Below are 13217 nucleotides of genomic sequence, written 5' to 3'. Positions count from 1 at the left end.
CCTGTTATACGGCAGCGCGCCATGCAATATTCCTGTTATACCGCAGCGCGTCATGCGATATTCCTGTTATACGGCAGCGCGCCATGCGATATTCCTGTTATACGGCAGCGCGCCATGCGATATTCCTGTTATACGGCAGCGCGCCATGCGATATTCCTGTTATACGGCAGCGCGCCATGCGATATTCCTGTTATACGGCAGCGCGCCATGCGATATTCCTGTTATACCGCAGCGCGTCATGCGATATTCCTGTTATACGGCAGCGCGTCATGCGATATTCCTGTTATACCGCAGCGCGTCATGCGATATTCCTGTTATACGGCAGCGCGCCATGCGATATTCCTGTTATACGGCAGCGCGCCATGCGATATTCCTGTTATACGGCAGCGCGCCATGCGATATTCCTGTTATACCGCAGCGCGTCATGCGATATTCCTGTTATACGGCAGCGCACCATGCGATATTCCTGTTATACGGCAGCGCGCCATGCGATATTCCTGTTATACGGCAGCGCGCCATGCGATATTCCTGTTATACCGCAGCGCGTCCTGCGATATTCCTGTTCTACGGCAGCGCGCCATGCGATATTCCTGTTATACGGCAGCGCGTCCTGCGATATTCCTGTTATACCGCAGCGCGTCCTGCGATATTCCTGTTATACCGCAGCGCGCCATGCGATATTCCTGTTATACCGCAGCGCGTCCTGCGATATTCCTGTTATACCGCAGCGCGCCATGCGATATTCCTGTTATACGGCAGCACGCCATGCGATATTCCTGTTATACCGCAGCGCGCCATGCGATATTCCTGTTATACCGCAGCGCGTCCTGCGATATTCCTGTTATACCGCAGCGCGCCATGCGATATTCCTGTTATACCGCAGCGCGTCATGCGATATTCCTGTTCTACGGCAGCGCGCCATGCGATATTCCTGTTATACGGCAGCGCGCCATGCGATATTCCTGTTATACTGCAGCGCGCCCTGCGATATTCCTGTTATACCGCAGCGCATCATGCGATATACCTGTTATACCGCAGTGCGTCATATATATATATATATCTATATAACTGAAAACGTTGTATGTTTGCTGTGCTTATGGGCAATCTGATTGGTCCGCCGGTCTGTCACTCAGCCTCTGGCCAATCAGATTGGTCCGTTGTCCGGCCTCGCCCCCGCACGCCTCTCATTGGCTTGCTTGCTTCTATGACCTCACCCAACTGCCACACTGTCACCCGCCGCCGACACAGCTGGGGGGGGGGAGGACACACGCACGACCACCCCGCCACTCTCCTCTTCTCACCCCGCGGCCTGGCCCGCTGGATCCCCCATCACCCAAAGCTCACCTCACCGCCGGCTCCCCCCCCCCCCTGGCTTAACCCGGCCGGCTGACTGCTCACCTCCACGCTACCTTCCCCTCGACGCGCCTTCCCCCCTCAACACAATCCCCCCTCAGCCTCCGCTGCTCCGCCATCACCTCCTGCCACGCGCAGCGGGACATGCCAGCGGGAGGGGGGTGGGGGGAGAGCAGGACAGTGGCGGCCGCGCGGGACATGCCCTTCACTCCAGTCCCCTTGGGTGGGAGATGGGCGCGGGTTGCGCAGTCACGGCTGTACCCTGTGTGTACATGCCCTTCCCTCCGGTCCCCTTGCCCACGGCGCTCCCTTGGCTGCCCGCGCGGTGCGGAAAATGGGTGCGGGGAGGGAGGAATCCGCCTGTTCGGATCGGCGGCCGTTCCACTCTCCCCCCCCCTCCTCCTGTCCACTGTGTGTGTGTGTGTGTGTGACACTGTGTGTGTGTGTGACTGTGTGACTGTGTGTGACTGTGTGTGTGTGACTGTGTGTGTGACTGTGTGTGTGACTGTGTGTGTGTGTGTGTGTGTGTGTGTGTGTGTGTGTGTGTGTGTGTGTGTGTGTGTGACACTGTGCGTGTGTGCGTGTGTGCGTGTGTGTGTGACACTGTGTGTGTGTGTGTGTGTGTGTGTGTGTGTGTGTGTGTGTGTGTGTGTGTGTGTGTGTGTGTGTGTGTGTGTGTGTGTGTGACACTGTGTGTGTGTGTCACTGTGTGTATATATATATATATATTCCTAGAACATCACACAGGGCTGGCATGTTATATTTCTAACTTATTACAGCATGTCTGTACATATTCACTACACACAACACAGAGTGGACACATTATCCCTGACACGGTACATATGACACTGACGACTGTTTGACACACGTCCTGATGGAACCTTTACACACACGTCCCAGATCTCTACCCTCCGACACGTGGGAGTTGGCAGCGTGTGGTCTGACAGCAACACATGTGGCGTCGGCGCTCGTAAAACTCGGGTGCAATAAATCTCTGACTGGAAACTAATCATGTTGATAATATTCGCAGAATTAATATCGCCCCATTGTTTGAGTCATTAACGTGCGGAGGGGGGCTGGGGGGGAGATATCAGAATGCACATCCCAGAAGCTGTGTGCTTGCAGTGGGGGACCGGGAACTAGACGAGAGTTTGATAGAATAATCCATGTCTCTGTTTAACAAGCGTGAAGCAGGATGGGGGCGCGGTGATGGAACGCCATTGTTTAAGGGTTGGCATCAGACTGAAAGAATTGCTCACCGCGTCTCCGCAGCCTGTACATACTGGCATAATAAAGAGCCCTGTAAATTATTAATGCTGTGATTATTTAGCCTCATCTATCTCACGGATAATGAGTGATTGGTTTTATACATAATTACAGGAGCAGCAGCAGTGAGCAAATGTATTCTTTTAAAGAAGCTTTATTGGGAGTGTGGGGGGGGGGGGAAATAAACGCAGGAAGTGAGGGGGGGTAGGGAGAGAAGATGCAGAGGTGAGTAGTGGGAGGTTATGAGTGCAAGGAGGAGGGGAGAGGTGAGGGAATTGAGTGAGGAGGGTTGTGAGTACAGTGAGTGTGAGTGAAGGGGGCTTTAAGTCCACTGAGTGTGTGTAGAAAGGGTTAAGCACAGTGAGTGTAGAGGGACCATACTGTACATGCAGTGAGTGTGTGTGCAGGGGGGCTAGAGGAGTGCGAGTGTATGGGGGCTATATACGAAGTGAGAGTGAGTATCGGAGGGCTAGACACACAGTAAATCTAAGTGGAGGGGGGCTATAAGTGCATTGTATGAGGGCAGGGGTTCTATAGGCACAGGGAGTGAGTGTAAGGTGTATATATGCAGTGTGAGTGCAGGGGGTATATATGCAGTGTGAGTGCAGGGGGTATATATATGCAGTGTGAGTGCAGGAGGGTATATATGACGTGTGAGTGCAGGGGGTATATATATGCAGTGTGAGTGCAGGAGGGTATATATGACGTGTGAGTGCAGGGGGTATATATGCAGTGTGAGTGCAGGGGGTATATATGCAGTGTGAGTGCAGGGGGTATATATGCAGTGTGAGTGCAGGGGGTATATATGCAGTGTGAGTGCAGGGGGTATATATGCAGTGTGAGTGCAGGGGGTATATATGCAGTGTGAGTGCAAGGGGTATATATGCAGTGTGAGTGCAGGGGGTATATATGCAGTGTGAGTGCAGGGGGTATATATGCAGTGTGAGTGCAGGGGGTATATATGCAGTGTGAGTGCAGGGGGTATATATGCAGTGTGAGTGCAGGGGGTATATATTCAGTGTGAGTGCAGGGGGTATATATGCAGTGTGAGTGCAGGGGGTATATATGCAGTGTGAGTGCAGGGGGTATATATGCAGTGTGAGTGCAGGGGGTATATACGCAGTGTGAGTGCAGGGGGTATATATGCAGTGTGAGTGCAGGGGGTATATACGCAGTGTGAGTGCAGGGGGTATATATGCAGTGTGAGTGCAGGGGGTATATATGCAGTGTGAGTGCAGGGGGTATATACGCAGTGTGAGTGCAGGGGGTATATATATGCAGTGTGAGTGCAGGGGGTATATACGCAGTGTGAGTGCAGGGGGTATATATGCAGTGTGAGTGCAGGGGGTATATATGCAGTGTGAGTGCAGGGGGTATATACGCAGTGTGAGTGCAGGGGGTATATATATGCAGTGTGAGTGCAGGGGGTATATACGCAGTGTGAGTGCAGGGGGTATATATGCAGTGTGAGTGCAGGGGGTATATATGCAGTGTGAGTGCAGGGGGTATATATGCAGTGTGAGTGCAGGGGGTATATACGCAGTGTGAGTGCAGGGGGTATATACGCAGTGTGAGTGCAGGGGGTATATACGCAGTGTGAGTGCAGGGGGTATATATGCAGTGTGAGTGCAGGGGGTATATATGCAGTGTGAGTGCAGGGGGTATATATGCAGTGTGAGTGCAGGGGGTATATATGCAGTGTGAGTGCAGGGGGTATATATGCAGTGTGAGTGCAGGGGGTATATACGCAGTGTGAGTGCAGGGGGTATATATATGCAGTGTGAGTGCAGGGGGTATATACGCAGTGTGAGTGCAGGGGGTATATATGCAGTGTGAGTGCAGGGGGTATATATGCAGTGTGAGTGCAGGGGGTATATATGCAGTGTGAGTGCAGGGGGTATATATGCAGTGTGAGTGCAGGGGGTATATACGCAGTGTGAGTGCAGGGGGTATATACGCAGTGTGAGTGCAGGGGGTATATATGCAGTGTGAGTGCAGGGGGTATATACGCAGTGTGAGTGCAGGGGGTATATATGCAGTGTGAGTGCAGGGGGTATATACGCAGTGTGAGTGCAGGGGGTATATATGCAGTGTGAGTGCAGGGGGTATATACGCAGTGTGAGTGCAGGGGGTATATACGCAGTGTGAGTGCAGGGGGTATATATGCAGTGTGAGTGCAGGGGGTATATATGCAGTGTGAGTGCAGGGGGTATATATGCAGTGTGAGTGCAGGGGGTATATATGCAGTGTGAGTGCAGGGGGTATATACGCAGTGTGAGTGCAGGGGGTATATATATGCAGTGTGAGTGCAGGGGGTATATACGCAGTGTGAGTGCAGGGGGTATATATGCAGTGTGAGTGCAGGGGGTATATATGCAGTGTGAGTGCAGGGGGTATATATGCAGTGTGAGTGCAGGGGGTATATACGCAGTGTGAGTGCAGGGGGTATATATATGCAGTGTGAGTGCAGGGGGTATATACGCAGTGTGAGTGCAGGGGGTATATATGCAGTGTGAGTGCAGGGGGTATATACGCAGTGTGAGTGCAGGGGGTATATACGCAGTGTGAGTGCAGGGGGTATATACGCAGTGTGAGTGCAGGGGGTATATATGCAGTGTGAGTGCAGGGGGTATATACGCAGTGTGAGTGCAGGGGGTATATATATGCAGTGTGAGTGCAGGGGGTATATATGCAGTGTGAGTGCAGGGGGTATATATGCAGTGTGAGTGCAGGGGGTATATATGCAGTCTGAGTGCAGGGGGTATATACGCAGTGTGAGTGCAGGGGGTATATATATGCAGTGTGAGTGCAGGGGGTATATACGCAGTGTGAGTGCAGGGGGTATATATATGCAGTGTGAGTGCAGGGGGTATATACACAGTGTGAGTGCAGGGGGTATATATATGCAGTGTGAGTGCAGGGGGTATATACGCAGTGTGAGTGCAGGGGGTATATACGCAGTGTGAGTGCAGGGGGTATATATGCAGTAAGTAAATGCATTTCACCTCTACAGGTTGAGCTCTGTGTCTGGAGCGTTCCACTTTCCTCGGGGCGGGGGGCACATTCAGGCGGCTGTTGGTACAGTCCAGTGTCCCGTTGGTCAGATAGAGCAGGAGCTGGGTCATGGCCAGCTGGTCACTGTAGCACACGTCCAAGTCAGTCGCCCAAATCTAAATCAGCAAAGGAAAGGAAATGGTTAACAGAAGCAGCGGCCCCCCTTCCCAGAGACCCCACGGGCGTAGTCAGGGTCGCCCCCTTCCCAGAGACCCCCACGGGCGTAGTCGGGGTCGCCCCCTTCCCAGAGACCCCCACGGGCGTAGTCATGGTCGCCCCCTTCCCAGAGACCCCACGGGCGTAGTCATGGTCGCCCCCTTCCCAGAGACCCCCACGGGCGTAGTCAGGGTCGCCCCGTTCCCAGAGACCCCCACGGGCGTAGTCAGGGTCGCCCCGTTCCCAGAGACCCCCACGGGCGTAGTCAGGGTCGCCCCCTTCCCAGAGACCCCCATGGGCGTAGTCAGGGTCGCCCCGTTCCCTGAGACCCCCACGGGCGTAGTCAGGGTCGCCCCCTTCCCAGAGACCCCCATGGGCGTAGTCATGGTCGCCCCCTTCCCAGAGACCCCCACGGGCGTAGTCAGGGTCGCCCCCTTCCCAGAGATCCCCACGGGTGTAGTCGGGGTCGCCCCGTTCCCAGAGACCCCCACGGGCGTAGTCAGGGTCGCCCCGTTCCCAGAGACCCCCACGGGCGTAGTCAGGGTCGCCCCGTTCCCAGAGACCCCCACGGGCGTAGTCAGGGTCGCCCCGTTCCCAGAGACCCCCACGGGCGTAGTCAGGGTCGCCCCCTTCCCAGAGACCCCCACGGGCGTAGTCAGGGTCGCCCCGTTCCCAGAGACCCCCACGGGCGTAGTCAGGGTCGCCCCCTTCCCAGAGACCCCCACGGGCGTAGTCAGGGTCGCCCCGTTCCCAGAGACCCCCACGGGCGTAGTCAGGGTCGCCCCCTTCCCAGAGACCCCCACGGGCGTAGTCAGGGTCGCCCCGTTCCCTGAGACCCCCACGGGCGTAGTCATGGTCGCCCCCTTCCCAGAGATCCCCATGGGTGTAGTCGGGGTCGCCCCGTTCCCAGAGACCCCCACAGGCGTAGTCAGGGTCGCCCCGTTCCCAGAGACCCCCACGGGCGTAGTCAGGGTCGCCCCGTTCCCAGAGACCCCCACGGGCGTAGTCAGGGTCGCCCCGTTCCCAGAGACCCCCACGGGCGTAGTCAGGGTCGCCCCCTTCCCAGAGACCCCCACGGGCGTAGTCAGGGTCGCCCCGTTCCCAGAGACCCCCACGGGCGTAGTCAGGGTCGCCCCGTTCCCAGAGACCCCCACGGGCGTAGTCAGGGTCGCCCCGTTCCCAGAGACCCCCACGGGCGTAGTCAGGGTCGCCCCCTTCCCAGAGACCCCCACGGGCGTAGTCAGGGTCGCCCCCTTCCCAGAGACCCCACGGGCGTAGTCATGGTCGCCCCCTTCCCAGAGACCCCACGGGCGTAGTCAGGGTCGCCCCCTTCCCAGAGACCCCACGGGCGTAGTCAGGGTCGCCCCGTTCCCAGAGACCCCCACGGGCGTAGTCAGGGTCGCCCCCTTCCCAGAGACCCCACGGGCGTAGTCAGGGTCGCCCCCTTCCCAGAGACCCCCACGGGCGTAGTCATGGTCGCCCCCTTCCCAGAGACCCCCACGGGCGTAGTCGGGGTCGCCCCGTTCCCAGAGACCCCACGGGCGTAGTCAGGGTCGCCCCCTTCCCAGAGACCCCCACGGGCGTAGTCGGGGTCGCCCCGTTCCCAGAGACCCCCACGGGCGTAGTCAGGGTCGCCCCCTTCCCAGAGACCCCCACGGGCGTAGTCAGGGTCGCCCCCTTCCCAGAGACCCCCACGGGCGTAGTCAGGGTCGCCCCCTTCCCAGAGACCCCCACGGGCGTAGTTGGGGTCGCCCTCTTCCCAGATACCCCCACGGGCGTAGTCAGGGTCGCCCCGTTCCCAGAGACCCCCACGGGCGTAGTCAGGGTCGCCCCCTTCCCAGAGACCCCCACGGGCGTAGTCAGGGTCGCCCCGTTCCCAGAGACCCCCACGGGCGTAGTCAGGGTCGCCCCCTTCCCAGAGACCCCCACGGGCGTAGTTAGGGTCGCCCCGTTCCCAGAGACCCCCACGGGCGTAGTCAGGGTCGCCCCCTTCCCAGAGACCCCCACGGGCGTAGTCAGGGTCGCCCCCTTCCCAGAGACCCCCACGGGCGTAGTCAGGGTCGCCCCCTTCCCAGAGACCCCCACGGGCGTAGTCAGGGTCGCCCCCTTCCCAGAGACCCCCACGGGCGTAGTCGGGGTCGCCCCGTTCCCTGAGACCCCCACGGGCGTAGTCAGGGTCGCCCCGTTCCCAGAGACCCCCACGGGCGTTGTCGGGGTCGCCCCCTTCCCAGAGACCCCCACGGGCGTAGTCAGGGTCGCCCCCTTCCCAGAGACCCCCACGGGCGTAGTCAGGGTCGCCCCCTTCCCAGAGATCCCCACGGGCGTAGTCAGGGTCGCCCCGTTCCCAGAGACCCCCACGGGCGTAGTCGGGGTCGCCCCGTTCCCAGAGACCCCCACGGGCGTAGTCAGGGTCGCCCCGTTCCCAGAGACCCCCACGGGCGTAGTCAGGGTCGCCCCCTTCCCAGAGACCCCCACGGGCGTTGTCAGGGTCGCCCCCTTCCCAGAGACCCCCACGGGCGTAGTCAGGGTCGCCCGTTCTACTGAAGGCTGACCCGGAGACGACATTCGGAAATGTAGCGTTAACCTTCGCCTCCCGGCATCCTCTGTCATCCTTCCATCATCTCCACCTGCAACCCGTCAAAATGGCCGCGCAAAGTCACATGGCGTCGAGTTGCCATGACAACGGAATGGCACGCAGCGTCAAGTTGCCATGACAACGGGACCCCTTATGGCGCCGAGGCATCATGTTCTCATGGCAATGTGGTGCCGTCACATAGCGTCTCGTTGCCATGGCAAAGGGTGTCATGTGACGCTGTGATGTCATATGGCGTTCCCATTGACATGGCAATGCGGCGCCATTTGACGCCGATCGGCCATATTGACAGGAGTTGCAGGGAAGATACAGGGAGGACGCAGAAGAAGCCGCGATGCCGTCGAATGCCGCCACCCAGAGGTTTACTAGGTAAACCCGTACCCAGAGATACGTGGCCAAAACCTGGAGGGGTGGCAACACTGCGTGTGTTACTGAAACCAAAGAGCAAGTGTGTGTGTGTGTGTGTGTGTGTATATGTGTGAATATATATATATATAATACAGCAAATGAAAAAATCCCTTGTGAGCACATTCAAATGTCTCAGACAGGTCGGAACCCCTGCCCTTCCCCGTTATCCCTTAGCATACAGTGCTTCCAATGCAGCAAGGGATTCTGGGTAATGACATGCAAATGAGCATACAGTGTCACCTTTTGCTTCAAATCCATTTTAAAATAGGACCCCTATAAGCTTATACCTGACGCATTACACAGCTTTTCAGCAAAGCATGGGTTAAGTGCAGAGCCAGTAAACCTACTCACAGACAGCTGTTTCGAACCTGTTGGGTCTCAGTGTGAGGCTGGTTATACTGGCTTTGCAAATTGAAGCTGGGATAGGTTACATATAGTGAGAGAGAATTATAGGTACATATACATTCCTTTCTTTCTCAATCAAACACTTCTTCAGGCCCTCTGTAGGAGAGATAGTACTATTTGCGGGTGCCCATACATATTGTTTTTAATGCACCAGTAACAGAGCTTGTGATGGATTTGGTTTGTACACAAGCTTCTGAGACCTCACAACCCCCTACATCTGGAAGAACAGCCATCAAAAGCCTTCCCCTGTTATACCACAGGACAAGCACAGCTACACGAGCCCAGCGCTGTTACATGGGAAATAACGTCTTCCCGCCTCACGTGTGTACTGTATATCAGACACATCCCTGTATGTTGTACAATATTACAACAACAGCCTAAATGATGATACCATAGACACACGGAGTTAAAATGACTTTCCCAAGGTCAAACAAAGCTGGAACACATGTCTCACTTCAGAGGTCAGAGCCCTAACCACAAGCCCTCCTTGTGCTCTGCCTGGAAGTGGGTTGAGATAAGGTGAGTGTGACATGTACAGCACAAACATCTGTCTATGAAGGAAACAGTCCTGAGCAGGACTTCCCGTGGGTCAGTATTTGTGTCACCGGGCGGCCTCCCTCTCTGTGTCACCGCAGAGGCTGCTCGCCCCGCGCTGAGCTGTGAGTGAGTGCGGTAAGCGGCGGATGTTAAATGGCATCATTATAACCATATTAAGGGGTCAACCAGTGCTGGCCTCTCGCTAAACTCCTGCTAATTTCTGAATCATATTCACAAGGAAATGCCCTCTGAACGAATCGCTGCAGCCCTGCTCCTTAATAACCCACTGCCAGGAATCTGCTGAGCTATTAAAGATCCAATCCGTCATTGTAAGGATCAGCTGTTCCGGAGGGGTGAGGAAATGCTCATCGGCAGCTGGTAGCGGGTTTCCTTTTATTGCAAGGGGAAACTTGAAGTTCGGTGATCCGGAGTTGGGCAAACGCTTTCCAGAAGAAGGCAACTGCAACCCCCCCCATTGGTGTCAGAGGAGCTGCCATGCATTATATACATTATGGGCCATATTTACTAAGCAGCGCTATTCCACAAGACACTGATGTGAATGGGCCATAAGGTGTCCTCCAGCGCTGCAACGTGTCTAATGGCATAGCCGCACTTAGCAAACATGAGCCACTATGCATTGTATAGGAATTACCTGCTGACCCGACGGGCAGCACAGGAACGGAAAGACAAGGAGAGGTGGTAATAGGTACAGTGCACAGACAATCCTAATTAAATTAACAGCCCTGGTACTAAAGGGGTTAACTAATATGTCCTATATGACAGCATTACATGTCCTCTCTGTCACTGTCCCGTCTCTTATTCCAGTAATAGCCAGTGTCTCATTTCTCTTTCCTGTTTCAGTCTGTCACTGTGCTCTATGTTTGTTCCAACATTGACTGTCCCTTGTTTCTGTGACTGTCCCACACCTTCTGTAACTGTTCCCTGTCTGTCATTCTCTCTCTGTCTCACAGTGACTGTCCCACATCCTATAACTGTTCCCTGTCATTCTCTATCTCACTGTGACTGTCCCACATCCTATAACTGTTCCCTGTCATTCTCTCTCTATCTCACTGTGACTGTCCCACATCCTATAACTGTTCCCTGTCATTCTCTCTCTATCTCACTGTGACTGTCCCACATCCTATAACTGTTCCCTGTCATTCTCTCTCTGTCTCACTGTGACTGTCCCACATCCTATAACTGTTCCCTGTCATTCTCTATCTCACTGTGACTGTCCCACATCCTATAACTGTTCCCTGTCATTCTCTCTCTGTCTCACTGACTGTCCCACATCCTATAACTGTTCCCTGTCATTCTCTCTCTATCTCACTGTGACTGTCCCACATCCTATAACTGTTCCCTGTCATTCTCTCTCTGTCTCACTGACTGTCCTTTCCAGACTCCCGTGCCTGACACCTAGTGGCCACTAAGAGATTTTATTACAATTACTGCTTTATTTCTAGCCTCATGATGCTGAAGACTTGGCAACGAAGACCCCAGAAAGATAGCCGCGTGCTCCTCCGAAATAAGGGCGATCAGTTTGTCAGGCATGGTGGGATCAGCGGCTACTTACTGTGAGATCTCACTGTGCATGTGTATGTGTGAGCGAGACGTGTGCGTGTGTTAGAGATGTGTGAGTCTGCTGGTGTGTCAAAGATGTGTTTGTGAGAGAGAGAAAGGGAGAGAGAGGTGCGAGTTTGTGTGTGAGGGAGATGTGTGTGTGTTTGTATGTGAGACGTGTGAGTCTGTATGTGTGTGAGTGTGTGAGAGACAGAGATAGAGAGGTGCGTCTGTGTGTGTGAGAGATATGCGAGTCTGTGTGTGTGTGTGTCTATGTGCGTGTGAGAGAGGGATGTGTGTGTGTGTGAGAGAGCGGGACGTGTGAGTCTATGTGTCTGTGTGTGTGAGAGAGGGATGTGTGTGAGAGAGAGGGATGTGTGTGAGAGAGAGGGATGTGTGAGTCTGAGTGTGTGTGAGTGAGAAGTGTGTATTTGCATATGAGAGATGTGCAAGTCTGTGCGTGAGAGAGATGAGTGTGCAAATCTGTGTAGGTGAGCACACAGTCAGACGGCCACTGTATGGTCTGTACAGTATGTGTGTGTGTGTGTGTGTGTCCGTGTGGTCTGCAGGTCACTGTGTTGGCTTACTCTGTGTGTGTGTGTGTGTGTGTGTGTGTGTGTGTGTGTGTGTGTGTGTGTGTGTGTGTGTGTGTGTGTGTGTGTGTGTGTGTGTGTGTGTGTGTGTGTGTGTGGTCAGACGGTCAGTCTGTGTACACAGTCTAAATGTATGTGTGAGCACACAGTCCAATAGTCACCCTGAAGTCAATGTGTGTGTGAGCGCATGGTCTGAGGGTCACCCTGTGGTCAGTCTGTGTGTGTGAGCGCATCGTCTGAGGGTCACCCTGTGGTCAGTCTGTGTGTGTGAGCGCATGGTCTGAGGGTCACCCTGTGGTCAGTCTGTGTGACCACCTTACCTGCTGCTCCAGAGTGTATGGGTCTATGAAGCTAAGCAGGTCCACAGACAGATATCCAAGCACTCCCCTGCTCTTGCAGGCCTCTCCGATCTTCATGCAGATAGAGGTAAGGACATCGGGCGGCACGGAGCATTGCGGAACGGAGCTACCCACGCACTGCAGGGGGCCAGGGCTGTGAATCTGATCCCCACAGGACACCATCCTGATCCCTCCGTCCGGCTCGATCAGCAGGTCCGCGGTGAGGCAGGTGATGCTCTCAGCAGGCGGGAAGGCTTCAATTACCCCTCCTAGAGCAAGACAACATACATGTAATGAGATATGATCTTCCTTCCGCTTGCATCGCGATGTGGGAACTATCATTAGGGAGGGAAGTAGATAACATGTGTACACATCCTTTGATTTGTTATCAATCAGGCAGCTCCAGTCCCATCGCGCACTCCACAACGCTCTTCGTAACATGAACACTTCGTAGGAAGGTGCTGGTATTTGGGACCGTTCTCTGAAACGTTTTGTTGTTACATGAAAACCAATCAACTCGTTTTTTCATTTTTTCCCCCCCCTGAAATATGTGCATCAATACAATCCACACAAGGATAAGTAATTAGCTAAGTTGCCGATCGATCCGTTCTCCTGTGATCGATCGGCGAAGATTCGGCTCAGGGTTCCATAAATGGCTGTCAGTGCAGCAGAAGAGGATCAAAGATGTAAAGTTCAGTGGGGAAGATCATGTGACCAGACAGTCACTAGATACAATTGATGCACTGCTAGAGAGCGGGCAGGGCTCAAAAAGGGGTGTGCCATAGCTTGTTTCAGAAGAGGAAGGAGATGTGACTTTGTAAATGGTTGCTATAGAAACAAAAAAGGCTTGTTACATTATAATACATTCAAAATGTAATTCAGTGTTGTTTAAAAAAAATGCTAAAAGTATTTTCTCATAGTACAGAACTGATTTTTTTTTTTTTAAATGAAACA

At 54.5% G+C, this 13217-nt stretch overlaps 1 protein-coding gene across 4 annotated transcripts in view; it reads right to left on the bottom strand.

The window, feature by feature from the left end:
• IQCH (IQ motif containing H) overlaps window positions 1–13217 on the bottom strand; it is a 77841-nt gene that overhangs the window by 5239 nt on the left and 59385 nt on the right. For all 4 annotated transcript variants that reach the window (XM_075575383.1, XM_075575385.1, XM_075575384.1 and 1 more), the window contains 2 exons: window positions 12246–12532; window positions 5625–5789 (listed from right to left, as the gene is read on the bottom strand). In XM_075575383.1, coding sequence (XP_075431498.1) covers window positions 5625–5789; window positions 12246–12532 — 452 coding nt within the window. The remainder of the gene's footprint in view (window positions 1–5624; window positions 5790–12245; window positions 12533–13217) is intronic.

This window comes from Ascaphus truei, chromosome 18 (genome assembly GCF_040206685.1).
Source record: "Ascaphus truei isolate aAscTru1 chromosome 18, aAscTru1.hap1, whole genome shotgun sequence".
Lineage (NCBI taxonomy): Eukaryota > Metazoa > Chordata > Amphibia > Anura > Ascaphidae > Ascaphus > Ascaphus truei.
This window is presented reverse-complemented; position numbering and strand designations above follow the sequence as displayed.